General features: G+C 52.7%; 8 protein-coding genes across 8 annotated transcripts; 5 read left to right on the top strand and 3 right to left on the bottom strand.

Annotated features, from left to right (window-relative positions):
* Nucleotides 1–1,427: 1,427 nt before the first annotated feature.
* BZA05DRAFT_182681 (THO complex, subunit THOC1) lies at nt 1,428–3,936 on the bottom strand. Its single transcript, XM_051479322.1, has 5 exons — nt 3,598–3,936; nt 2,666–3,538; nt 2,395–2,550; nt 2,030–2,346; nt 1,428–1,969 (listed from the first exon to the last, which is right to left on the bottom strand). Exons 1-5 carry the CDS (start codon nt 3,838–3,840, stop codon nt 1,657–1,659), a joined length of 1,902 nt encoding a protein of 633 aa, XP_051335568.1. The 5' UTR covers nt 3,841–3,936; the 3' UTR covers nt 1,428–1,656.
* Nucleotides 3,937–4,266: 330 nt separating this feature from the next.
* BZA05DRAFT_359323 (P-loop containing nucleoside triphosphate hydrolase protein) lies at nt 4,267–8,985 on the top strand. The gene is made up of 8 exons (XM_051481467.1): nt 4,267–4,591; nt 4,647–4,747; nt 4,807–6,028; nt 6,085–6,448; nt 6,500–6,577; nt 6,629–6,829; nt 6,879–7,823; nt 7,875–8,985. The coding sequence occupies exons 1-8, from the start codon at nt 4,359–4,361 to the stop codon at nt 8,886–8,888; spliced, it is 4,158 nt and encodes a 1,385-aa protein (XP_051335567.1). The 5' UTR covers nt 4,267–4,358; the 3' UTR covers nt 8,889–8,985.
* On the bottom strand, nt 8,969–10,841 carry BZA05DRAFT_410780 (transcription factor Tfb2-domain-containing protein). Its single transcript, XM_051484936.1, has 5 exons — nt 10,702–10,841; nt 10,624–10,642; nt 10,468–10,552; nt 10,328–10,415; nt 8,969–10,275 (listed from the first exon to the last, which is right to left on the bottom strand). Exons 1-5 carry the CDS (start codon nt 10,722–10,724, stop codon nt 9,063–9,065), a joined length of 1,428 nt encoding a protein of 475 aa, XP_051335566.1. The 5' UTR covers nt 10,725–10,841; the 3' UTR covers nt 8,969–9,062.
* A 46-nt stretch (nt 10,842–10,887) lies between these two features.
* On the top strand, nt 10,888–12,130 carry BZA05DRAFT_410777 (putative tRNA-specific adenosine deaminase subunit TAD2). Its single transcript, XM_051484935.1, has 2 exons — nt 10,888–11,285; nt 11,358–12,130. Exons 1-2 carry the CDS (start codon nt 11,049–11,051, stop codon nt 11,838–11,840), a joined length of 720 nt encoding a protein of 239 aa, XP_051335565.1. The 5' UTR covers nt 10,888–11,048; the 3' UTR covers nt 11,841–12,130.
* Nucleotides 12,131–12,293: 163 nt separating this feature from the next.
* On the top strand, nt 12,294–13,777 carry BZA05DRAFT_182604 (uncharacterized protein). Its single transcript, XM_051479321.1, has 2 exons — nt 12,294–13,133; nt 13,185–13,777. Exons 1-2 carry the CDS (start codon nt 12,394–12,396, stop codon nt 13,576–13,578), a joined length of 1,134 nt encoding a protein of 377 aa, XP_051335564.1. The 5' UTR covers nt 12,294–12,393; the 3' UTR covers nt 13,579–13,777.
* A 71-nt stretch (nt 13,778–13,848) lies between these two features.
* BZA05DRAFT_343738 (uncharacterized protein) lies at nt 13,849–14,285 on the bottom strand (the record flags this gene model as incomplete). Its single annotated transcript, XM_051481093.1, has 2 exons — nt 13,849–13,964; nt 14,033–14,285. 2 exons carry the CDS (start codon nt 14,283–14,285, stop codon nt 13,849–13,851), a joined length of 369 nt encoding a protein of 122 aa, XP_051335563.1.
* A 5,687-nt stretch (nt 14,286–19,972) lies between these two features.
* On the top strand, nt 19,973–21,930 carry BZA05DRAFT_182583 (uncharacterized protein). The gene is made up of 5 exons (XM_051479320.1): nt 19,973–20,409; nt 20,492–20,596; nt 20,688–21,076; nt 21,136–21,209; nt 21,274–21,930. The coding sequence occupies exons 1-5, from the start codon at nt 20,152–20,154 to the stop codon at nt 21,633–21,635; spliced, it is 1,188 nt and encodes a 395-aa protein (XP_051335562.1). The 5' UTR covers nt 19,973–20,151; the 3' UTR covers nt 21,636–21,930.
* A 511-nt stretch (nt 21,931–22,441) lies between these two features.
* BZA05DRAFT_410770 (uncharacterized protein) lies at nt 22,442–24,277 on the top strand. Its single transcript, XM_051484934.1, has 3 exons — nt 22,442–22,984; nt 23,076–23,224; nt 23,290–24,277. The coding sequence occupies exons 1-3, from the start codon at nt 22,815–22,817 to the stop codon at nt 23,907–23,909; spliced, it is 939 nt and encodes a 312-aa protein (XP_051335561.1). The 5' UTR covers nt 22,442–22,814; the 3' UTR covers nt 23,910–24,277.
* The last annotated feature ends 83 nt before the right edge of the window (nt 24,278–24,360 follow it).

Below are 24,360 nucleotides of genomic sequence, written 5' to 3'. Positions count from 1 at the left end.
AGACGAGCAGCTTGGGCCGGGGGGCCGGGTGGATACGGGGTGCGGTGGGGCTGGGGGGGAATGACTAAACAGCGATCACCCCGTGAGCCGTCGTGGCGGAACGTTTAGTGGCGGACATCCAGTGGCTGGTGGCGGAACGTTGATCACGGCCGCTCGCTCGCTGGTTGAGGATGAGGACGAGTGAGATTCATCGCCATCTAGACAGACAGACTAACAGACAGGATAGCCAGTGCTAGGTAGAAAAGGTTGAAAAGGATATATAGGTGTTCTGCCATGATCTACTATGGTCGAATGCAATTATTGAACAAAAAGCCAGACAGGCAGGCAGACTGACAGACTGCAGACAACGCCCACCCCCGCCCGGTGCCCGGTGCCCGTAAGTCCTACATACATGCCTCATACCTCATACCTCATACCACTGGGCAGGTAGGCAGGTAGACAGGTATCCACTCCAACCGTCACCACCACCGTCACCGTCACCGTCACCACCGCCGCGCAGCGCTGCACAACCCCTTAATTCCCCTCCATCCAGAAAGCTTATTTCCCGCCTCGCCGTTGGCCGTTGGTTCGGGCCGACGGTTCCACTGCCACCACTACCAACACCACCACCAACACGACGCGCAGCGGCCATGGATGTGCGTATGCCTATATGTCTGTATCTGCGTGTATGTGTACCTATATGTTTGAGTGTGGGTGCCCAAACCCCCCGCGGCTGCAGATCATTCAGGTACCCGTCCGTGTAGTGTTTGACATTGGTCGTGAGGGGGGCCTCGGATGAGCTCGCGAGAGGGGGACGGCTGCACTTGCTCCCTCCTCGGGATGGCATTGTCCCCCCCTCTCCTCCACAGCCAGGGGAAGGGATGGGGATGGGGACGATAGAGTGCACACATGCAAGGTACGCAGCGGTTGAGTAGAGCACCTACCTGCCTGAGTACCTAGGCTGTTCCCCCGCGCGATGGGATCAGGTACCGGTGCCTACATACGCGCCCGCCGCCGCGGCGCCGCGAATGCTTCTTCTTCTTTCCCTTCTTCGCCAGCGAGTAAAAGAACGCGTATTGTATGTACATAGACTGAAGAACAAGGCGGGAAGAACCTTGAACCCACATAATAGCCCTCCACCCCCCAGGCAGGACTCCAGGAGCAGTTCAACCGTTCTCCCAGCATTAATTTCGGAATGTGAACCGTACGCCCCAAAATAACCATCTCCTTCCAAGTTCCCCATCCAAATCAGTCGGCGGCACTATATCTGCGACATCGATCCAACTGATCACACACGTAAGATAGAAAGAAAAGAGAATGATCACACACACGTAAGAGAGAGATATGGGAGAAAAAAAATCAAGAAAAAGAAAAAGAAAAGGGAAAAAGAAAAAGAAAAAAAGGAAAAAAAAGAAGAAAAACAGGTCTTCAGGCCAGACCAGCCGTCAGACCAACCGCCAGACCGGAACCAGACAGGAACCAGACCGACCGCCAGACGAAACGCGAGACGGGAACCAGAACAACCACCGGACGGGAAAAAGACCAACCGCCGGAAACCAGACCAACCGCCAGACCAACAACGAGGCGGGAACCAGACCCCAACCACCACACCCAGGATACGGGACACGTACCAGCTCGCCGGCCAGGCCAGGCCTAGACGCCGAAGTCATCCGCCTCCTACACGGATGTCTTCGCGCCCAGCACCTGGGCCTGAGCCTGCTGCTGGCTCGTGCGTGCCTTGACTTCCTCAAGGACCTTTGCTTCGACATCGGCGAGCATCTGAAGGTCATTCCGGGTCTCCTCTACCCTCTCGTCGAAACGATTGAATAGAGGAAACCTGGTATGACTGGCCAACCGCATAGCCTTCCAGGTTTTAGTCTGGATGCTGTTGTGGCCTTCTTCGATGTCCGCCGGGAGCATCGCGTCCTTGAGGTCCTCAAGGTCTTTGTCGACCCCCACCCGGAAGGACTCGAAGGTGGGAACGCGCCGCCTGTAGGCATTTGTGTCAGCAGGTGTATGATGTGCCAAGGATGTGTGGGGGTGTAATTACCGTTCCTCGTCCTCCAAGTCATCGAGGTGGAGGGTCTTTCCCGTATCTTGCCACAGCCGGTTCAGAGTGGGCGTGCCCATTGTGTACGGAAATGGGCGTTCTGGTCGGCAGTGGGTGGATGCCCTGGTCTTTGCACCCAGGACGTCATCCACTCCCAAAGCAGGGATGTCAAACTTGTGACATCCCTCCGCCTTCCAGAACACCCAGTTCTGCTCACGGGCGAGGACGGTGTTGATCAGTCTCATGAACAACTTGCCCGTCTGATCCGGCTGCAGGCTGGCTGAGATCTGGTTCCGTGTCTTTTGACACCACGTCTCCTAGTATTGTTAGAAGCAGCACTCGGAGTCAGAGAGTAAGGGTCATACGTCGTTGGCCTCAAGGCTAAATGCATACTGAACCGCCCTGTTGGGTGTCTTAAAGACTGCCCATTTCCCCTTGGCCGCTGGCGTCAAGCTCAGCAAGAAGTCAAGCAAGATCATTGCTTGCACCAGGACATTTCTGCGAAAGGTCAAATCGCTAATCTAATGGCCCACGTGGTCAGTAACATAGACTTCATAGATCGTCTGCCCTCAGAACGGCGAAGACTGAACACAAGCGAGCACTCGACCCGATCTTAGGGTGAAACGGAACACTTACTTCCAATTCGAATAGTTCCCTGCTTGTCAGGTACTTGGGGTTGAACCCCCCGCCTTTGACTTCGTCGGCGTCGTGGTCTCGCTTCCGCTTCGTACCTGCATGGACTGCTGGTACCGGCTTAGCGTCGGGCTTCTTTCCAGGTGCGCTACTGCCACCGTTGTTTGCGACACCCGTCGTCTTAAGGCTCTCATCATCCGCCTCTCTAAATTTCGCCATGGTAGCTTCCAGGCCCTTCTTGAAACGTTCGAAATTCTCGGGTACGAATAACCGTGTTGGATCCGCAAAATCATGCTGCATGGACCAAAACACCGTGTATAGCTTATCCATGCTCATCTGTGGTTCCGGTCGTGGTTTCTGCGAGTTGATCTGCGAATTGAAACTGACGGCTTTGCCGCCTTCTTTCGTCGTTGCTTCATTCTCGGCGAAAGCATTGACATCAATCTCCATCGAGTCTTCATCCTGCTCTGGCAACGTGTCGAAGATAGTGACGTTGTTGGTGTTGAAATCACCTCTCAGGTTCACAGCCGATCGCTCGGCGATGGGGAAACTCTTGCTCAGGAATATCAATATTCGGCCGCAGAAAATGGTGTCTTCAGCCTTCGATAGTCGACGGAGTAGCTCGTTGCATAATCGAAGTAGTATGAGAGCCTTTCCTTTCCCGCTCTCCATACCCACAGTTAGTCGCTCCACCCGGGACTCGAGGTAGTTGAATAGTCGTTCGCAAGTCGGAATGATCTGAGTATCGAACAGTTCTTCGAGCAGTGTAAATGGCATGTTGGAGTCTGCCATCTCCAATTCGGTAAAGATTAAGGCGCAATCGACGAGATTCCCGTAGGCAACTATCGTCGCATCGTCGTCTGGATCTTGTGAAACCTATGGATAGAAGTGTCAGTAGGAGTTTCGATGGTGGGCATGACTGAGGTTAGACTAACAGATATATCATAGAGGATTGCCTTGTGCGCTGTTTCTAGTGACGTCTTGTAGTAGTCATCGGCGGCGGTGGTGGACTTGATGCGCTTGAGTATTTCGGGGTCGAGGTCGGACACAGTGAGGGGCGGGTCGAGAGTAGACTTCTGAATCGAACTGAGAAGCTCTTGTAGATGCCTTTCGAGAAAAAACGGTGTCTTCAGGTCGTCCAATCCCGGCGTGGCTGCGAGCGCTATTATGGGAGACATTTAATTGAGTTGAGAATGCGTGCGAAGGAAGTTCTGGGCGGTGCGTCGTTAAGCTCGGGAAGCGGTTCGGTGAAGGAGGAGCGAACGAGTTGGGTGCGGCAACACGAGTGGAGGAGGAGCGAATGAGATGGATGCGACAACGCGAGTCGAGGAGGAGCGAATGAGTTGGGTGCGAAATGCGAGTAGAGAAGTGCTAATTGTATCGGAGCGAAGATTGTGGAGGAAGCTTCTGTCGATGGTGTCGTGAGGAGGAAGGAAGGAGGAAGGTGGTGTCGTTGGGGGAGTTTCTTAAAGCGCGAACTGAGAAGTGTAGTGTGGAGCGTGTCGCTTGTTAGTGCCCTAAGATCACGTGAAGCAGTAGCGTCATAGATGCCAAGACTTCGAGGAACACGCTAGCGCTTTTAACGACACGTCTAAGCATCAATCCACTGACGCCAAATCCATTAACCCTCGTCGCGCCTCGTTTTCCTCGATCACGGCCAATCCAGAACGAAAGAATACCTACGCAAGATATTATCATGAGCAAAGCGCCTACTCGGAATACCCTGGATACCGACGATGGACGACCGACAATGCAGGAACTTCACGGCGACGGCCATTTCGCGCAGGCTGCGCGACGTTGGTGGTTGCGGGAGAAGCCGGCAAAGTTCAATCCGGAGGTCCTGAAGACGGATTTCTACGATGTACTGGAGAAGGAAAACTTCGGACTGAAGGCGCTGTTGATTCTAGAGAACTTACAGATTTTGGAGAAGTAGGCGTGATCTCGCTAGAACATCCCCGGCAAAGCGCTGCTGACGGTTCTGTAGGTTTCTGTGGCCCAATTTCTCCGATGAAGCGTCCAATATACACATCATCTTGATCTCGTTGATGATCAATGTGAAGCGACGAGAGGGGATGCCAATATGGGGTAGGATCACTCTAGGCGAGTTTGTCGAAATCAAGCGCTATGTACTGACAACCGCGTAGAACACCTCGCATCGCCACCTGCGAACTTTTCGATCCTGTTCCGACGAGTTCTCTCAATGTGCATCGACCAGACGTTGCCGCTTTCGGTCCGCATTCACCTACTGAGCTTCGTCGTGATCGCCTTCCAGTCACTGGATAGCATTTTGGTGCGGAAAGAGTGCGCGTCGCTGGTTTCCATAGCAGTATGGAATCATCTGTCTTCCGAAGAAGTGAGGAATACACAGCTAGAAAAATATCCCCAGACAAGAAAGGCGTGGAGGGCGGCAGGAAAGCGCTTCGAAGCGGGGGATGATGCTACGAAGACACGGTTACGATTCGAGAGATCATGGCTATACCAGATGGCGCTAGACTTTCTCACCCTGCTGTACAAGCCGCTAAACCAACAGGACGACCCAAGAGAGGTCGTGATGTACTGCGAGCGCTTCGTTGAGCTGCTAACGGACCTTGAGTCTCAACTCCCGACAAGGCGTTACGTTAACTTCTTGCTGAAAGACCTCCACGTCTTGACTGTCATCAAGCTCTCTCCTCTCTACGTCAAATCGGAGGACGGTCTCCTGCGGGATCTGCACGGCCTGTTGGAACACTTTGTCCACTTCTCGATCGACGACATAACTGGGCTACAGCTGTCTCGCGAGGAAGTTCGACAGCTGCACAATGCTCAGTTGGCAAGACTGCAAAGGATTGCGTTCAAATATTTCAAAGAGAAGCTCTTGATCTTAGCGTTGGCCAACTTTGGCAACCTTGGACAGCGGGACGAGCTCGTTGGTCACCTGGCCGACCTTGCCGACGAAGAACTGATAGAATTGTGTAAGAAATTGGGATTGCGAACTTCGTATCCTAAATCTGTTGGATTCTCGGTAGACCGAGAGTTTCTGACAGAGGCGATCATTTGTGTTCATGAGCGTCGGCAGACCTTCCAAGAGCAGACCAAGTCTATGACTGTGTTGCCGAACGAGAGCACTCTGTTTGATGAATCATTCATTCGCGATAACAATTACGACGGCTCCAGGCCATTAGCTATTCCCAAGTTGAACCTGCAGTATCTCACGGTTGGAGACTTTCTGTGGAGGTCGTTTCTCTTGTATAGACATGAAGCATTCTACGGCATTCGCCAGAACATCGAAGACTCTCTGAAGAAGTTGGCTCCCAAGATTACGTATCCGTCAATGGAGACTTCTTTCCACGGCTTCTCGAAAATGGCTCTCACAATCACCCGTCCATCGTACGTATTTCCATCATTTTCTTTGGTACGTCTAGCAAAATACTCACAAGTAGCAGGATCCTAGAAGTCTTGCCCCCGAAGGTCGGAGAAGAGAAGCCGGCAGCCGTTCGTGCAGAAGTCAGCTTAGATCTCAGCCGGCTCTCTCCGGAGGTAAGGAAGGAATGGGAATCTTTACGGTCAGACGACGTAGTGTTTCTCCTGGGTGTCAAAGGTACGGACGAGAGTGATAAGATGATCACCAACGGCGGATCCGAGAAATTCAGCTTGGTCGAAAAATACGGTATCCGATGTCTTAGAGCGGCAGAGGTTGTGTCTGTGCTCGACGCTCAAGGCCGCCACCTTGGAACAGGAGAGGGCAGGGTCAGAAGTTCTGGTGGACAGTGCCGTTTGCACCTCAAGCTGGATACCGATATGTATCAGGTATGCTGTTTCGCCCTGCTACGAAGATGAGTGCTGATATGACCTTGGTAGATTGATAGTGATCACGTGAAGTCGGGAAAGCCAGACACCTACGAATCAGTCAATGTTATCATCCGTCGGAAAGGAAGGGTGGGTACTTGAATGCATCTCCTGCTGCCAGCGCGGTCTAACAGCGAATAGGAAAACAACTTCAAGCCAGTTCTCGAGTCGATCCAAGAATTAACCCAGACGGATGTACCGATGCCTATATGGCTACAGGAAGTCTTCCTAGGCTATGGAGATCCCGCTGGTGCTACCAATCTCCCCAACTGCCCCCGGAAAGTCGATTTCCGTGACACGTTCCTTGACTGGCAGCATCTGCTGGAGAGCTTTCCTGATCTGGTGAATACTATTTATTCCAACAATAGTGATTTAAACTAACAAATAATAGACAATACAGCCCGAAGACGACACGGTGGAGGGCTCAACTCCACCATACGTTCTTGCCCAGAAGTCTACCACCCCCGAACCTAAGTTGACCAAGAAGCGACGTCGTGACCAGGGTGATTCTTCACAGGCAAACAAGCCTCTCGGAGTTTCCACCTACAAGGTTCCAAACATGGGACCGTATCCAATTGATCAGCCGAAAATGAATATGACCCGATTCACACCGACACAGATCAAGGCCATCCAGTCTGGTACAAACCCGGGCCTGACGGTAATCGTTGGCCCTCCTGGAACCGGAAAAACGGATGTGGCGACTCAGATCATCAGTAATATCTACCACAACTATCCAAACCAGCGGACGTTGCTTATCGCGCACAGCAATCAGGCTTTGAATCAGCTGTTCGAGAAGATCACTGCCCTTGATATCGATGAGAGGCATCTCCTAAGACTGGGGCACGGCGAAGAGGGGCTCAATACAGCGTCTAGTTACAGCAAGCAAGGGAGGGTTGAATCATTCATGGACAACCGGACTCGCCTCTTGGCCGAGGTTGACCGACTAGCTGCTGCTCTTGGTGCTCCGGGTGCACATGGAGACTCCTGCGAAACTGCCGACTACTTCAATCAGGTTTATGTCCCTCCCGCCTGGAGCATATTTGAAGAGGCGTTGGCAAATGCTGGTGATGAAGCAACCGCCGAGATGGTTCGCGATGCATACCCATTCAGTCATTACTTCTCCAACACGTCGTCTCCCATGTTTCCCGATGGCATATCCTTCGATAAGGCGTTGGAGATTGCTCAAGGCGGCTACAGACACATCCAAAAGCTCTTCTCTGAGTTGGAAGATATCCGACCGTTTGAGCTCCTCCGGACTCCTCGTGATCGCCAAAATTACCTCCTCAAGAAAGAGGCCAGGATAATCGCTATGACTTCTACTCACGCCGCAATTAAGGTATGTTCATATCCCCCAAACAGCAATCCGCCCACGTTCTAACCCCAATAGCGTCAAGATATCACCAAGCTAGGATTCCACTACGACAATATAGTCATGGAAGAAGCAGCGCAGATCACCGAAATCGAAACCTTCATCCCTCTTGCGCTCCAAAAGCCGATCAACTCTGAGTTGCCCCTTCAACGAGTAGTCCTCTGCGGTGATCACCTCCAAAACTCGCCGATCCTTCAGAACCTCCCGTTAAAACAATACGCAAATCTGGATCAATCACTCTTCGCGCGCCTCGTCCGACTCGGCGTCCCTCAAATCAACCTCGACCAGCAGGGCCGTGCCCGCTCCTCAATAGCAAACCTCTACGCCTGGCGCTACAAAAACCTCACCAACCTTTCCATTCTCCAGCAATCCCCCGAATTTCAAACGGCCAACGCTGGCTTCGCCCACGAGTACCAATTCATCGATGTGCCGGATTACAAAGGCTCTGGCGAGATCGAGCCGACAAAACACTTTGTTCAGAATCTGGGCGAGGCAGAATATGCAGTCGCAATATACATGTATATGCGACTACTCGACTACCCGGCTGACAAGATTTCGATCCTTACACCCTATGTCGGGCAGCGCGCGCTTATTCGCGATGTCCTCGTTCGCAGGTGCAGGGACAGCCCGCTGTTTGGAATGCCACGCATCGTTACCACCGTCGATAAATACCAGGGCGAACAGAATGACTATGTCATCCTCTCGTTGGTGCGTACGAAGCGCGTAGGATACCTGAGGGATATCCGCCGTATGACGGTCGCGTTTTCGAGAGCTAGGTTGGGTCTGTATGTACTTGGCCGGAGGGAGGTGTTTGAGAGCTGCTTTGAACTACAAGAGGCGTTTAGGAGGTTGCAGGGCACCGGCGAAGGGAAGTTGGAGCTTGTCACCGGCGAAATGTGGCCGACTGAGAGGGCGGAGGGCGAGAAGTCGGAGGCGGCGACCGCAGTTATGGAAGGCGTCGAGCATCTGGGCAGGTATGTCTACGAGATGACGGTTACGAAGATGGAGAGTTTGAAGAAGGGGGCGCAGTAGATGTAGGATGGGCTTCTGTAGATAGCAAAATCAGGTGTTCGATGAAAGTGTCGCGGGTCTATGCAATAAAGCCAGTTGTTTTTCCGAACAAGAAAAAGTTTATTCAAGTGTGCTAATCTAGATACCACGAATCCGAACGCCATAACCCCAAAAACGAAATACACCCATCCAATGCTATCTCGTAGCCTGGCCCCTCTGCTTATCACGCCTGGTGAGGTAATCTACAATTTGCTCCGTACGCGTAACAAACATCAACCTCTTCTTCGCATCCTTCCACGTGAGGATCCCGTGATCCTCCGCATACTTTGCCGTATCCTCAAAGTCCCAAGCCGTCGCAAAATCCTTGAACAGAAAGCCCGTGGTAGTCTTCATCCTCTCGCCCTCGATTTGCCACAGTCTTATCTGGTCGACAACAGTGGGCGGGAGCACCAACGAGTTCTTGCGCATCACCGGGTGCGCGTGCGATTTCAGGTAGTCGATGATCTGGTCCGCCGTGATGCCGTTTGCAATTGCGCGCTGGATCGATGCGCGCGTGAGTTTTGCGGTGACAAGATTGGGGAAACGACCTCCGAGCTTGGAGAAGAGATCTAGGATCGCGATAGATAGCGGGGAATTGGTGTAGGCGTATACGCGGTAGTTGGTTTCGATCACTATGAAGCCCTGGTCCTCTGGGGCTGGTTCTGTAGGGGCTGCGCCGGGGACTGCTGCAAGGGCGTGAGCGAAGGAGGCGGCGGCGGTGCGCAGTCCGGTGACGTCGGAAGTTAATGTTGTTGCTAGCCGCGTGGGATAGAAGCGGTCAGGAGTACTTTTACGCTGATAGACCACGCCGTAGTCGCGGAGGTCTGCTAGAACTTTAATTTGCGTTTCTGTTAGGGTCTCGGTGCTGTAAGCTTGTCCCAGTTCCAGAGATCCAAGCATGAGAAGGAAATGAAGCACGTCGGTTTTCTCCATTGCCAGATTCTCACACATCTCGAGATACTGGATCAGTAGTACCCAAATTTGGGCATTTCCCTCTTGCAAGATGAACGAGAAGCCGGTTTGGGTGATCTTTGGTGGAAAACCCCTCGAGCCTGCGTTGTTGTTCATCAGACCACTGGTCGCAAGTAGCATCTTGACACCCTGATTCGGTTGCCGCGGCCCCGTTGGCTCTACCATGTAGTGCAAGATGCAGTCGAACTGGTTGGCGGCATAGCTGTCGAGGTGCGCGACGGTCACCTTCTTCTTATCCTCCGAGGTATCTACGGGTACACCGAACGAATAGTGGTTTCCGCCGCCCGTCAACGCCAGGCGAAAGTTCCGTTTGAAAACCGGGTCTAGGAAAATGTTGCCGCCGTCCTCTTGCGTCATGTGTAGTCGCCGTAGCTTCGAAAATGCATCTTCGCGTTCTCTGTCGCGGTTTTCAGCTTGGATATACAGCTCGGCGAGGAGATGGTAGCTACCGATAGCTCTCCGTCTTCACCCACGCTTGGAGTTCTGCGAGCGGGATCGGGAGTTCATTGTAGAGAAGGGTCGTCACGAAAATCTTGGCTATACCACATCAGAAATCACACCTGCCTTCAGGAAAGACGTAGGAGCCTACCGAGGCTAGGTAGCATTCGCCGAAATATTGCGAGCGCGGTGGCTGGCTGTTGATACAGCGTCTGGAAGGTTTTGGATGATAGGTTCTGGAGCGAGTTGGTCACTATTATTCGCCAGCAGAGGAAAAGCACGCGAGCAGTGGCGATAAGGTGGCTACCTGGAGATAATCATCAAAGCTATTATATGGTCAGTAAGGCGGGGAAAAAAGAGGACATGGGAGTGGCAATTATTATACCCTTTTATTGTTGTTGGTGCCATGGCGTGGTTTGTAGCTTGAAGCAAGTGTGACAGGAAGACGTGAGCTTTACTAGTCTCTGAGTCTTGAAACTGAAGCGCGGTCGCCGGGTAACTCTTCGTTGGTGCACGGACCACGAGCTTAATTTATGCCACTTCACTTTTGAAGGGTCACTCCCGCCGGTAGAGCACATTCTAGGCTTCACCTTGACCAACACCCACACCTTCCTTACACCACCATCAACCCGCCAACCACCTACCTTGAGAAGACTCCATACCATTTTGAGGGGCTCGCTCCGACGAATCTACCGTTACTCCAACACCTTCCCACTCAGTCCTTCGTTCACGATGTCTCCCGCCCAGCTCGTCGAGAGCTCTCAGATGGTCGACAGCCCTCAAGAGAAGTCCGAAGAGGATGCGATCCTCCCAGACCACGAGGACGACTTTCACCTCCAGTACATGCGTGCCGCTCTGGAAATGGCCGAGAATGCGCTACGCGGAGATGAGGTCCCTGTCGGCTGCGTGTTTGTGCGTAATGGAGAGATCATTGGTCGCGGAATGAACGATACAAACCGCTCGCTTTGTGTAACATCTTCTAGCCTCCTCCCTCTCGTAGCTTAACTTCCTGCATGTCTAACATTTATTTCTGTTCTTCAGGGCACCCGTCACGCCGAGTTTATCGCTATCGAATCGATCCTTCGCACCTCGCCCCCCGAGATCTTCGCCGACACCGACCTCTATGTGACTGTCGAGCCGTGCGTCATGTGCGCTTCTGCACTTCGCCAGCTCCACATCCGTCGTGTTTTCTTTGGATGCCTTAACGACCGCTTCGGTGGATGTGGTGGCGTCCTCCACATTCACGAAGGAAAGGGTGTCGATCCCAAGTATCCGATCCACGGCGGAATCAACCACGACGAGGCTATCATGCTTCTTCGCCGTTTCTACATCCAGGAGAATGAACGCGCCCCTCAACCCCTGGCAAAGAAGTCACGTACTCTGAAGACGGAGGTGGCCCCGTTTGGCGAAGGTATTCCCAGGGATCGCGATTGCCGCAGCAAGAAGCGTGAGATGGTCCGTGTTGTCGAGAACACGCCGCTGCCGCCTATGATCGAGGGCGAGGATGTCATCATGACGGAGTAGCACCTTTACCGAGCGAAACAGTAAATGGATGGCATGAGTGATGGGGTTGGATAGGCGTTTGGCTTCACATTTGCATTACTTGGATACTTACCTGTTTACTGCATTTTCATTTTCCTCTAGTGCTAAGTGGCCCGACGGGCTATTGCGGGGCGTGTTACGGTTTTGTTTTTTGTTTTCTTCGGGTTGTATAGGGTTGCACAGCGTTAGATGAGAGGTGTGCTGTTCGGAGGGCGTTTGGTTTTGTTTGCTTGAGTACTGCCCAATTCTAAATTGAATTGCCTCACTGCGTATCACCCAATTATCCATGATTACTCGCATCTTATTCTCACGTGAATGATTTTTTAGCTAAGCTGCATGCAACCCAAAAAACAACGTGAATGACAGCGGCGTTGTCAGCAAGAAGGCTAGAAGAGCAGGATCACCCAAAGCTTATGTTACCCGTTCTCCGCGTCACTGCCAATGCCACCCAACCGATCTTCAGTACGGAGGAAAGTCAACCAGACACAACACACATACACGAACCCTACACACCGAAACGACTACAACCCCAGCTATGCCTCCAAAAGCAGATGTCAACCGCTCCGGTCGCGAAACCGCCGACTTTCCGTCGGTCTGCGAAAACTGTCTCGGCACGAACCCTTACATCCAGATGATCAAAGAAGAGTCGGGGATGGAATGCAAGATCTGCACGCGTCCCTTCACCGTTTTCCGCTGGAGCGTCGACCGAACTGTCCGTAACAAGAAAACCAACATCTGTCTTACGTGTGCGCGATTGAAGAACTGCTGCCAGTGCTGCATGCTGGATCTGTCGTTCGGACTGCCGATCGCGATTCGAGACGCCGCGTTGAAGCTTGTCGCCCAGGGCCCCCAGAGCGATATCAACAAACAGTACTATGCCCAGAATCATGAGGGCGAACTGAAGGATGGGGATGTGCCGGAGGAGTACGAGAAGACCGATCGCGCGGCTAGGGACCTGTTGAAGAGACTGGCGAATAGTGAGCCCTACTACAAGCGACGAAAAGGGGATGATGGCGAGAGTTCGAGTGCCGGCTCTGGAGAGCAGAAAAGACTTACAGGCGGTCCGGGACCGGTGAGAAATCAGCGAGGAGGCGGTGCTGGCGGAGGAGGAGGAGGAGGAGGCGGTAGAGGCGGTGCAGGTGGACGTGGTGGTGCGAGAGGTGGTAGGGGAGGAGGAAGAGGCGGGAGATTCCCGAATGCCAATCAACTTCCGCCTGGACCTGGGGATATTGCACCACCTGAAGACCAGAGCATCACATCATTGTTCCTCATGGGGTAAGTCTCATCTCACCTAGGCGTCGAATCGGGCTGACAGTGAATTCGCAGAGTGGAAGATGATCTTGCCGAACACCACATCCGCACCTTCTTCTCCGCTTTCGGTCAGATCAAAAGCATCGTCTGTGTTCACCGTTCGCGATGTGCATTCGTCAACTTCGGTAGCCGCACCGGTGCCGAGGCTGCGGCGGAATCGTGTCAAGGCAAAGCCGTCATTGGTGGTTGTCCGCTCAGGATTCAATGGGGAAAGCCAAGACCGCTGGGCAACATCGACCGTTCGCAGGCGGCAAGTATTGGCAGGTCCTCAGGCAATAATGCGGCGCCGGTCGAGCGGGAGGCCGGGGAGAAGCCCCAGGAGAGACGCGTTCAATCATTGAATTTTGTCATTGCGAAGCCGCCAGGCGAGGAAGATGATGCCAAGTACCCGAGTCAAATCAATGCCTAGGGCGGGCGTTGAGAAGAGTTTACTATGCTGTTATATTGTATCGCGATGTTTCATGCCTGCCTGTTTGGTCTTTCATACGATAATGCTTTGGTCCGGTACATGCTTAGGTAGGGCGTTGGGGAATCGATGCATTGTCATTTAGCCATAATAGATGTAGGATACTGATGGATTCATGCAATGAAGGCTGCGCTTGATGATACCATCATATGGTACAAAATACGGTCTCCTATGACGCCAGGCAGCGTCTTATCTTACAATTCAATTTTCCCCTCATGCTGAGCAACACTTCCCAGGCCCAGGTGACCCGGGTGTCTTCCCCAATGACTGCTGTGCCTTCTTGATACTCTCATTATCCCCCTTCTCCGTAGCATCGTGTATCCTCAATTCTGAGAAACCCGTTAGCCCTCCGCAGGCGCATACCCATTGCCTCCCTTCCATAGTAGGTTGTACTCACTGTAAGCCTCCTCGCTTTCACTTATCCTCTCCCCCTGAACAACATTTGTTCTCAACACATCAGCGATTTCACGGGCATGCTTGAGATGCTCGTCCTGCTCGGCGCCGGAGACGTGACTGCGCGAGCGGAAGATGTCGCGAGACTCGGTCATTGCCGCGGTGAGCATCCGTGCATCGTTCGCGAACGTGAGCTTTATGCTCCGGAGTAGCGTGCGGTAGGCTGAAAGCGCGGCGGGCGTGGCGGCGGTCGTCATCGTGTGTCTGGATATGTAGACTCGAGCAGGGCGTGGTAAAGTAGGTGTACGGGAAGTTCCGCGGGCAGTGAGGACTGGTTAGTCATGGCTGGTTGGAAGGTTTTGTGTGGCTGGAGGTGGCGGTGGCGAAGGCGGTTGGCGCGACGAACGTGAGACGGTAAGATGATGGTTCATATGATATCATTCGCCTCTTGGGATCAAATCTCTGTCCATACAGCCGGTCTCGTTGAAGTCGCGCTGGCAAAGTCCGAAATTTCTCTCCACTGCTCTCTTCGGGCATTTGTTGAAGGTTACCAAAGCTGCAGCTGCAAACTTTCAACTCCCCTGATGACTAGTTCGGCAACCCAGATGTTCAACAGCACGTCACAATTTTTTCTGACTTCGGGGCTGCGGGGCTGCGGGGCTGCGGGGCTGCGGGGCTGCGGGGCTGCGGGGCTGCGGGGCTGCGGGGCTGCGGTGGTATTTACTGGTGGTTGTCCGTAGAGTTTATTTGTAAAGTTGTGCTCAGTCGACAATATGCAGTTTCCCGAGTTGAAGGTGGTGTGTCGAACAGTCACCCATTACCCGGAAACTCGGGATTTCAAACTGCTCCCCCTCTTCGTTTGGCCGACGCAGCATGGCCGACGCAGCATGGCCGACGCAGGGAAAAAGGGTGGCTTGGCGTGCCGGAGAGTGCCGGTTGACTGGAGCAAGTGCGGACAAGAGTGTGACTTTGTATGACCTAGGTGAGACCAGCTTTCGGGGCAATTGAGGACTGGATCGGTCTCAGCAGGGAATTGTGGGACTCAAGTGAGACTCATTACTTCGAGGCCGGATTTTGGCCGGACCTATCGAGACCAGCTGTTGCGGAGGTGATTGTTTTGATTGTTTTGATTGTTGTTGCGGCGACCTGATGCAGTGCTCCAAACGTTCTGTTCTCGCCGCTGTAACTATAAAGAGGGGCCCGCTCGCCTTCCTTTCTTCTGTTTCTCTGATCGCTACCTTTCGCCCTTTTAAGTTTTTCCTGGAATTGATCCTGATTTTGAACTATCACCTATTTTTGCGTCTCTCACCATCAACGTTGATGTCCACCACTAGCCAAATTCACCTTCTCCTCTCGCCCCTCCATCACTCCCTCCCCTCCATCACTTCATCCCCTCCACCACTTCCTCTTCATCCCCTCCACCACTTCCTCCCAATCCGATACTTCCTCAACATTCGCTACTTCCTCACAATCCATCACTTCCTCTCCTTCATCACTTCCTTTCATTCAACACTCCCTCCGCTCCACCACTTCCTCCTCTCCACCACTTCCTCCTCTCCACCACTTCCTCCCCTCCACCCACTTCCTCCCCTCGAGACAGCTTCCCCATCACTCCGCCACCCATTCCACCACAACAAGAGCATCATATTTACAGCAATGCCAATAGGCTACTCGTCGTCACACAGCTGACAAGTATCGTTGTCCTTCTCCAGCATGTAAGTATCCTTCTCCCATGCTGTCCTACAGTGTCAGGTCTGCTTCGCCGCGGAAAGTACTTCTCACTGACTTCGCCGCGGATAGCAGACTCTCTGTTACCACACACCGATCACGAGAGGGGCTTGAATCTTGAATTCCGGGCAATGGTTGTTTCTGGTTTCATTTTTTACTTCAATTTCAGAGCGTATGTTCAACTTTAACCCCCCAAATTTTGCGAGTGGTCTAATCTCTTCGCTAGATCAACAGCTCGAATTACTTAGCGAGAGAGGCTTGAATCTCGCATTTAGGGCAATGGTTGTTTCATATTAGCTCCTAAAAGCCATGTGTTATCTGTCAAACTTTGGACGCCCGGAGATGTTTGCTCGAATGAAGTTCCGCGACGGACAGTCACCGAGTCCGGCTGGTCCAATGGCCGCTTGGCCCGAGCAGCAGTCACGACCGGCAAGACAGCAAAGGCAGAACGCCAATACTGGCGGTCGTGGCCAAAACATGAATACAGCTGGTGGTGTGAACAGATATTCGAGAACTCGACTTGTCAGTGGTCCAGGAGAGCAGATGGTGGTACAATCGAGACCACCGGAGAGAACCGTCTCCCGCACGCAAGGTATTCCTCCCAGATCACTGGATTTACCGAGTTTACCAGGAACTAACAAGCTGCAGTGGGTGTGTTCATAGTCCCTCCGAACATATCACTCCCAAGGATCTGTTCAGAGATCCACGGTGGAGCTATTCACAGTGTGGTGATGAAGGTATTCCTCCTAAATCACTGTATCTGTCGGGTTTACTAGTAACTAACAAGCTGCAGTGGACGTGTTTATCGAAGGAGTCCCACCGAATATATCACTCCCCAGTATCTATTCAGAGATCAGTGGAGGGGTAATACATCGAGTTGTCAAGAGTCTGAAGTCTGTATATAAAGAGAGATCTCGGTGCTGATGATACTGCTGCTACATCGAATTGATTATCTCTACCCGTCCACCCAGATATTTCATCATTATCAGAGCCAGTTAAGCAACTGTGCCCTTTTAGAGCCTATTTAGATCCAGGAGAGATGGGAGTCGGAAGTCACCCTTCTTAGAAGAGTACAAGAAGATGCCCCAAGGCAATGCGTGACCGAAGAAATAAGTAAAAGAGATTTATCTCGCCATCCTCCCTACACTATCCAACCTCCCATCCCCATGCCGTAGATATGCCTCCTCCTCCTCCTCCTCAATTACCGCCGAGCTGTTCCGTCCACGTCCATCACCACCGGTAATTTCAGGGCTGCATTTCTACTCTCCTCTACTCTAGTTACACCCCTCGTTCGCAAAAAGCCGCACCATAAGAACACGGCTTTTCGGCGCGCCTGTTCTTCTCCTTGACCTCGACCTAAAGTGTTCTCTAGTGCCGACTTCCACTTCGCGCACTTCTCGAAACGGTGCTCTTGGGTTTGCGGTGTGTCGGACCGCTCCCACCACCGGCACTGCGCACTGGCCTGGTTTTTACGCCGCTATTGAAGATAATGGCCTGTGAGGGTGTGGCCAGACTCGAGGGAGAGATAGAGAGGGAGAACATCAATTTATTATCGCATACGACTTTTTCTAGACTATGGCGACCTCCGACCTGGTAACTAAGAGGTAGGCGTGCATTCTTTTTACGTGGTGCATCAGCGCGAGTGCTCTGCCATGAAGCGATGAAGCCTGAATGAAGATAGGTTGTCCATCACGGGTAAAACTAAAACCACTCGCGGCGCTTCTTCTCTTCGTTGCCAAGCGGGGAAGTGTCATTCGCCTCGCTTGTTCCCGCGTCGTCTGACAATAGCCTGACGATCTGCAGATTCTGCACGGGTTTGGCATCCGCGGAGAACCGAGAAGGATGCGAGATTGGGATCCACATCGATGCGGGTGCACTGTGGCGGGTCCTCCGCGGTCTGGTCTCCGACGGCCTGGCTGCGTCCCGAGTTTTGGGGCCCGATGGACTCTGCAGTCTGGAACAGTGTCGACTCTAGGTTCCTACGGTCGATCGAAGGGCTGGATTTGGGCTGTCACCTTTACTACCTACATAAGGCACTTTGGAACACTAAGCGAATGATTGGGGGCGGATTCTGAGGTTATACGGTACGTACTCTACCTACTCTGCAACAGACGGCGATGTGGATGTCTCATAGATTCCTCCACCAACGAGCGCCGTGAACAAAAGGTACTGTCAGTTGGGTTTCTAATGATATACCAGTATGTGGGGATTTATGTATGTTTATACCAATGAGACCTAATATTTGAGTCGTTCAGACCGAAGGACAACCGGAAGGGGCTTGAGCTATGTCGTCCACTTTGGGGGACTCGGATCATCTGTTTTCCGACAACCCACGCCAAAGACCAAAGCTGGAGTACCCATAAAAGTTCAAAGGCGTGGGCAACTCGGTCGAGCATCGATCGACGTGCGCTACCGGTACCTAATTCCCTCGTTGTCGTTCCACGGGATGATTTTCCGTGAACACGCTTTGTCACTCGTGATATGTTGGCCAAAACGAATTTCGCACTGTAACTTAGCGGGTCCCTCGACCCTCTGCGGAGCGGGCAGGAAAGGCTAGATAACTCGCTACTCCATAATCTACCAGTAGAAAGGCCGTATGCGGAATGAACTGATGTTCTCCCACCCCTTCTCACCGTTTCTAGGCGTCTCCAACTGCAAAGGTACTCAGACATGACTATGGTATGTAATCCAAAATCTTTAGCACAAGATTCTTGTTGATCAAGTTCGGATTAAACGGCTGTTGTTGAGTGCTTGAAACAGACATTAGGATGAACTGCTCATCCGCATCCACTACCTAGTTGGTCACATACGTCGGCCAGTCGAATCGGCATCCCGAGAACTCCGCTCCGCTACCCCAGTGCACTGCGGTTTTTCGACTGGCCTGGCCCTGCCTAAATATGTATGTATGCGGGCATGGCAGGTGGCTGACAGACAGCGGCCCCGAGAGATATCTATTAATCTGAGATGTGTACTGGCACCTTGCTCGACACTAGTACATACCACAGCCCGTATTTGACGCGTGTCTACTAGGGAAACCCTTCTGATAGGTAGAACTACTAGTTATTTACAAGGGGTAAACCCCAGAGGAAGTAGAGTATGAACCCATCGGCAAGGTACCGGTAACTAGAAATCACCGTGTGGAGTCAATAATCTGCGGTGACGAGTTGCTCCATAGTAGGTATTTGTTTTATTATGTAAGAGCTTCATACTTACATACCTATGTCTATGCACACTGCTAACTACCTGCTTCAGCCGGGCTTAAGGAAGGAATCATGCGTCGATTCGTCCGCCTTGTCGTCAAAATTTATGGTAATTATGAGTTACCGGGTGATTGCCCCTGCCCCCGCCACAAGTCATGGGAGGAAGGCTTTCTCCCTGATGATGCATACGTATCTGTCTCACCGTCAAACCACTTGACTGGATCCTGATGCATGTCCCGCCCCTGTCTTGGTGATGGATTACCGGTGCCCAAGTACCTATGTACCCGTGGGAGACGGTGTTATTGTGGGGGTATATATGAACACGCATTCCGGCACGCCGGAGTTCCGGAGGGATCTTTCTGGTTCTTTGGGGAATCACGCTGAGAGGGTCTCGGTCGGTGCGTTATGTAACCACAGCGCTATATACACTTGTAGTTATGGGCTTCTTTTACGTACCGGCAGCTCGGGCTTGCCCGTACCGTACTCGGACGTAAACAACCGAGCAGCGGGAACGGCAATTCCCGCGGCCATCAACTACTAGGTAGTACTATACATACGGTTCAGCAATGGACTCGGCTGAGTGGCTGGAAGCATTGATCGGTCGGAAGGGATGGTTCCGGTTTTCTTCGCTGATGGCAGGTAACGGACCTACCTAAAGTAATTATAGTAGTTATATCCGGGGTCCCCGTCACGTACGGGCTCGGGCTTGGGTCGGTAGCGAGAAGGATGGGCTCCCCGGAGTCCCTACTCAAGTCTCACAGTCCCACCCTTAACTATTTACAAACAGCCATTGCTTGCTCAGCGCACTCCGGCGTAAGTGTCCGCTCTACAGACTCGAATTTATACTACTCGACCGGTATACTGCTCTATACCGGAGTAGCCCGTCACTCAAAGACGAATACTATTCTACCTAGTTGGTGGGAATTAAAATCTGCAGGCGCGTGTGCCACGTCCATGGTTGGGATTTCGCTAACTACGGGGCCGTTCCGAATGTGGCGCCGATCCCACGCGAGAGACTTCGACAGGGGAAATACAAAAACGCAGCTACATAGAATAGTAACTATCACCATCCCACGAACAACCTCCAGCTCCATAGTAGTGCCTCCCTTTATATTACACCCCCATTGCCCCCCCTCCCCCCGCGTCACTTCCATGGTCCGGTTCCCATGAACGTTAATCTTCCTGACTGTCCGCCATGCACCGCTTTCCTCGCGCTGAGGATTTCAGGTTCGGTGCCGAGTCCCGGCCTGACGGAGGCCTCGGGAGACGCGACTTGGTTCCGAGATTTCCGCCCTACGATGAGCTTCCGCACGACAATATCGGTTACCGCTTGACCATCACGACGGCCGTGTTGACGTCGGTGGCTACGGTCAGTGTGATTGCGAGGATATACGGACGGACGTGCATCCTCAGGATCATAGGCTGGGATGATTACTGCATGATAATAGCAACTGTGTGTTTGCCCCATACCTATTGAACTGGTGCTTGCAAGTTGGAAAAGGGAGCTGACCGTTGATGTACCTACTCTACTATAGGTCTTCGGTATAGCAATGACTACGATCTGCTTTTTTTCCGTAAAGGCAGGAATTGGACAGCACATATGGGATCTCCCCGATTACGATCTCAAAACCATGTTGAAGGTATTTACATATGCTTGCAATCACTCGAGCACGCACACAGTTGAAACGCTGGGAAAAAAATGAAAATAATAACAATCTTGCAATATTATAGTTCTCCTACTCATGGACAGTAGCCCACATCATCGGACTCGGCTTCACGAAGGCTTCGCTACTCCTTCAGCTCCTCCGCCTTGCCCCGTCACCACGCATGCGCATCATAATCTGGTCCATCTTCTGCCTTTCCGGTTTCACCACCATTGCAACCTTCGTTGCCTGGACAGTCATGTGCGGGCCGGCCCCGGACGACTTGGACGGAAAAACCGTTCAAGAATTCTCCGGGGAACACTGCCAAGCGTTCGTGCCTCTGCAAGCCAGCATGACGAGCGTCAATATCTTTACTGATTTCGTTGTGTGGTTGGTGCCGATACGGATGGTGTGGCAGATCAAGCTGCCGCGGCCCGAGAAGACGGGATTGCTCATTGTGTTTTCGTTGGGTGCGCTGTGAGTTTGGTAGCCTTTGATGGGGACCTACATACGGTTTGCTGACACTATGTACGCAGGGTTTGGGGTGCTAGTATCATACGGCTCCTGCGCATCATAGGGACGTCGAAGGGCTTCCTGCGTGATCCACCATGTGAGTTGCTATGTACTACTTCTTCCCTGCAGGGTGCCTCGCCGCTGACAACGAGGCTCTACAGATCGAATCGTCACGGTAATCGTCTGGTCAGCGATAGAACTCCAAATGGCCATCATCTGCAGCTCGATACCCACGATACGTCCGACGCTAAGACTATTCTTCTCGGGAATTCTCGGTACCAATACCAGTGGGCACTACAGTGGGCAGTCGCGGCCCGTCCACGTTAGCATTTCGACGTACCATTCGCAGGCCGAAACGTCGCCGATGGAAATGAACGGGGCTACTGGTTCCCCGGGGAGAGAGCGGTACTGGGGCTCGGAGCCGAACTCCACAACGGATATCCTGACAGGCGCCGAAGCGGTCGGTGTGAGCGCAAAAGAAGACGAGTTGGTTGGTCAGAAGCCTGTAGTGGGGTTAGTATGATGGTTTAACGTGTATATAGTTGAACATGTACATAGTTGAGCGTGTATATAGGTAGTTTGCGATGGCTATGAAATTTCATGCCGAGGCTGCGGTGATACTCATTGAGGAGGGCGGACCTCCATAAGGAAACCAAACCATGTATCATACATACAACAAACACTCGGCCGATGGATCGGATGAACGGAAACATTCTGAAAATATGGGCAGAAAAGAATGAATGCAACCATGACAGGCGCAGCATCAAGCCTATATTCACGACATAAAGTTCGGCAATATGCTCCAGTATTGTATGTACACAAAATCCAGCATACCAAGAATATACGTCCTGGCGATCCAGGTAAGCGGGCCCACTCCCGCTACATACGAGTGTAAAGCCCAAGTAGCCAAGTAGGTAATACCTATGAGTACATACGCAATGTATCGTGATTACATGCTCCCAACAGAACAAGCCACATTCTCGAATCCAATCACGGTTCCAGACTCGTACTCTATGTACTCTATGCACATACCTGCTCGTATTTGAGGCCTGTCCAATCTGCCCTGGAACTTGACTACGGTACGCTACTTCTGTCTCGCCTATCTAGGTACACAACTCCATGGTGGCCTAGGCTCCGATTTTTTCGGTTCAGCCTTCAGGTGGCATGGAATCCTCTTTCGCGAAAGATCTCTGGATCTGCCGAGTTCTAGCGAATTGGACATCGAGGTGACTCACGCCCATAGTTAGAGTCACGAGACATCCAAGAGGACGCGCAACGGGACCTCCAGGCTCCAGCTGAAAGATCGATGATCATCCCTGGTTCGTGAAACTCATTGGTTGATTCACTGCAAGGTCTGCGGCTCTATGGTTGTACCACCAATGCTGCTCCCCGCCTTGCTATTGAGGTCGTGGATATAAACAGCCGCCCCGCTTCGAATTTTTCTTTCCCGAGTCCGTCCCCAGACATTGCCCACTTACATACCTACCACGATCATGCCGGTAACTTTCCAAGTCGCCTCTCACCCCGCGACCCCACGACCCCGTACAAAGCGGGGCACGGCCGCCCCCTCTCCGCCACCAGCTCCCTGCACCACCTGGCCCCCAAAGCCAGCTCTTCCCTGTCGGAGCTCCTCCAGACCTCCCTCACCGACTCGGACCTGCCGCAGCTCGTCGAGTCTCACAATGGCTTCGTTAACGCCTGCATGCAGGCGTACAACACGCATCAGCATTTGGTACTGCGGCCTGACGACATGTGGATCGCTATCATGTGCCAGTTCTCAAGCTTTGTGGAGGCGAATGCGGAGGGTCTGCGCGGGCATTTTGTTGCGCATGAGGGGCAGAAGGAGCTTACCATCCGGAAGAACGGGACTAGGTAAGTTTTTACCGGGGAGACAGAGAGAGAGAGTCGGTGAGGCCTTCCGTGCGTGGAAAAGCGGGAGTGGCTGATGCGGGTATCCTCGGAGGCATTTCGTGGACTGGGGAGATATCGCAGGGCAGTTTGGGGGACTGCTGGAAAAGAATGTCAAGGATCCCGAACTGAGGGAGTGGATCGTGCCCGGGTTCTCGACGACTACGGAGACCGATCGCATCGTGGGCGCGGTCGTGATGATGGGTGTGATGATTCCTGTCTCCTCCATGCATCCGAGGGTGCGAAGTTGCTGACTCGGCAGCGAACAGCGACGCTGAAAAGCTACTTCTCGTACAAATGCATGTTGATGCGCGGGATCCCATCGGTGACCCTCCTCGGCACCTGGGAGGACTGGCTCTCCCTGCAGCGCCGCCTCCAAAAACTCCAGACTTTCGTCACGGCCGATAAACACCCGCACCTGCACGCCTGGTGCTCCTTACTCACACCTCTCCTTGAGAACTTCGCGGGCGCCTTCTCCACCTTCTCCGCCGCCGCACCCAACCCGCAGCGACAAGCCGAGATCCGCGACTTCTTCGACCGCATCTGCCACCGCGAGTTTGGCGGGAGCGGGCCGAACTACATCTCGGGCTGGCTGATGTATTTCTGCGCGTTTGACATGGATGGGAAGTGGCAGCTAAAAGGCGCCGGTGGGCATAGCAAGCGGCGAAAGGTACCATTTGGAAACGATGCCGAGTGGATCCCGAGGGTGGATAGTGAGGAGATCCCAAATGCATACGTTGAGGTCGGCGTCAAGATTGACGATAACGGTGAGGTCTTGCAGAGTGTCATGGTGGCAGGGTTGGCAGGTTACAAGGTCCTGGGCGACGAGAGGGATGCGCTGCAGCCGCATGCCACGTGGTGGATCTTTACGAAGCAGGAGGGGGTGTAAGATGGAGAGCATTCAAACCGCTATATATATCCTCCCTCCTCCCAGGAAGTGGATGATCGTGGGGAGTGGGAGGTAGTTTATGAGCAAGATTCTGCTGGGGGAGGTGGGCCGGTTGATATACACGCTGTACAGGCCGGGGAAGACTGGGGGGATTTGATGGGAAATCTTCTGGTGGGAGGATTGGTTAATGTTGATATACACCCTGCACTGGTCGAGCAGGGTTAGGTTTATGAGTATGCGCCAGGCGAGGGAATACCTGATATATAGCCCCAAATGGTTTTACGAATTTGAATGAACTGTTTTTTGCTTTGCTTCGTCATTCTCGCATTCAGTCTATTTAGACTGTAGGTGGATTTGAATCACTATCCAACTCAACTTTAGTCAAGCGCTGAATTAGCTGGGTTGCCATATTTTGATTTGACAGCAGAGCTTCCGAGTGAGCGTGTGAGAT

The sequence above is a fragment of the Tricharina praecox genome (genome assembly GCF_024521635.1).
Source record: "Tricharina praecox strain CBS 144465 chromosome Unknown BZA05scaffold_33, whole genome shotgun sequence".
In the NCBI taxonomy this organism is placed as follows: Eukaryota; Fungi; Ascomycota; class Pezizomycetes; order Pezizales; family Pyronemataceae; genus Tricharina; species Tricharina praecox.
Note: the sequence above shows the minus strand (reverse complement) of the source record. Positions and strands in the feature narration are given on the sequence as shown.

What these genes read in the sequence shown, in the direction of transcription:
- BZA05DRAFT_410780 (XM_051484936.1), bottom strand. Translation starts at nt 10,724, where the DNA reads ATGGCACCAACAACAATAAAAGG. An exon ending in GCGAATGCTACCTAGCCTCG is followed by an intron (nt 10,416 to 10,467) that starts GTAGGCTCCTAC and finishes GATGTGGTATAG; the next exon opens with CCAAGATTTTCGTGACGACC. An exon ending in GTGAAGACGGAGAGCTATCG is followed by an intron (nt 10,276 to 10,327) that starts GTAGCTACCATC and finishes AAACCGCGACAG; the next exon opens with AGAACGCGAAGATGCATTTT.
- BZA05DRAFT_182583 (XM_051479320.1), top strand. Translation starts at nt 20,152, where the DNA reads ATGCACCGCTTTCCTCGCGCTGAGGATTTCAGGTTCGGTGCCGAGTCC. An exon ending in ATCTCAAAACCATGTTGAAG is followed by an intron (nt 20,597 to 20,687) that starts GTATTTACATAT and finishes GCAATATTATAG; the next exon opens with TTCTCCTACTCATGGACAGT. An exon ending in CTTCCTGCGTGATCCACCAT is followed by an intron (nt 21,210 to 21,273) that starts GTGAGTTGCTAT and finishes GAGGCTCTACAG; the next exon opens with ATCGAATCGTCACGGTAATC.
- BZA05DRAFT_410777 (XM_051484935.1), top strand. Translation starts at nt 11,049, where the DNA reads ATGTCTCCCGCCCAGCTCGTCGAGAGCTCTCAGATGGTCGACAGCCCT. An exon ending in ATACAAACCGCTCGCTTTGT is followed by an intron (nt 11,286 to 11,357) that starts GTAACATCTTCT and finishes TCTGTTCTTCAG; the next exon opens with GGCACCCGTCACGCCGAGTT.
- BZA05DRAFT_359323 (XM_051481467.1), top strand. Translation starts at nt 4,359, where the DNA reads ATGAGCAAAGCGCCTACTCGGAATACCCTGGATACCGACGATGGACGA. An exon ending in AGAGGGGATGCCAATATGGG is followed by an intron (nt 4,748 to 4,806) that starts GTAGGATCACTC and finishes ACAACCGCGTAG; the next exon opens with AACACCTCGCATCGCCACCT. An exon ending in TGGAGAGCTTTCCTGATCTG is followed by an intron (nt 6,830 to 6,878) that starts GTGAATACTATT and finishes AACAAATAATAG; the next exon opens with ACAATACAGCCCGAAGACGA.
- BZA05DRAFT_182604 (XM_051479321.1), top strand. Translation starts at nt 12,394, where the DNA reads ATGCCTCCAAAAGCAGATGTCAACCGCTCCGGTCGCGAAACCGCCGAC. An exon ending in ACATCATTGTTCCTCATGGG is followed by an intron (nt 13,134 to 13,184) that starts GTAAGTCTCATC and finishes GTGAATTCGCAG; the next exon opens with AGTGGAAGATGATCTTGCCG.
- BZA05DRAFT_410770 (XM_051484934.1), top strand. Translation starts at nt 22,815, where the DNA reads ATGCAGGCGTACAACACGCATCAGCATTTGGTACTGCGGCCTGACGAC. An exon ending in ATCCGGAAGAACGGGACTAG is followed by an intron (nt 22,985 to 23,075) that starts GTAAGTTTTTAC and finishes GTATCCTCGGAG; the next exon opens with GCATTTCGTGGACTGGGGAG. An exon ending in GGGCGCGGTCGTGATGATGG is followed by an intron (nt 23,225 to 23,289) that starts GTGTGATGATTC and finishes GGCAGCGAACAG; the next exon opens with CGACGCTGAAAAGCTACTTC.
- BZA05DRAFT_182681 (XM_051479322.1), bottom strand. Translation starts at nt 3,840, where the DNA reads ATGTCTCCCATAATAGCGCTCGCAGCCACGCCGGGATTGGACGACCTG. An exon ending in CAATCCTCTATGATATATCT is followed by an intron (nt 3,539 to 3,597) that starts GTTAGTCTAACC and finishes TTCTATCCATAG; the next exon opens with GTTTCACAAGATCCAGACGA. An exon ending in TTAGCCTTGAGGCCAACGAC is followed by an intron (nt 2,347 to 2,394) that starts GTATGACCCTTA and finishes TAACAATACTAG; the next exon opens with GAGACGTGGTGTCAAAAGAC.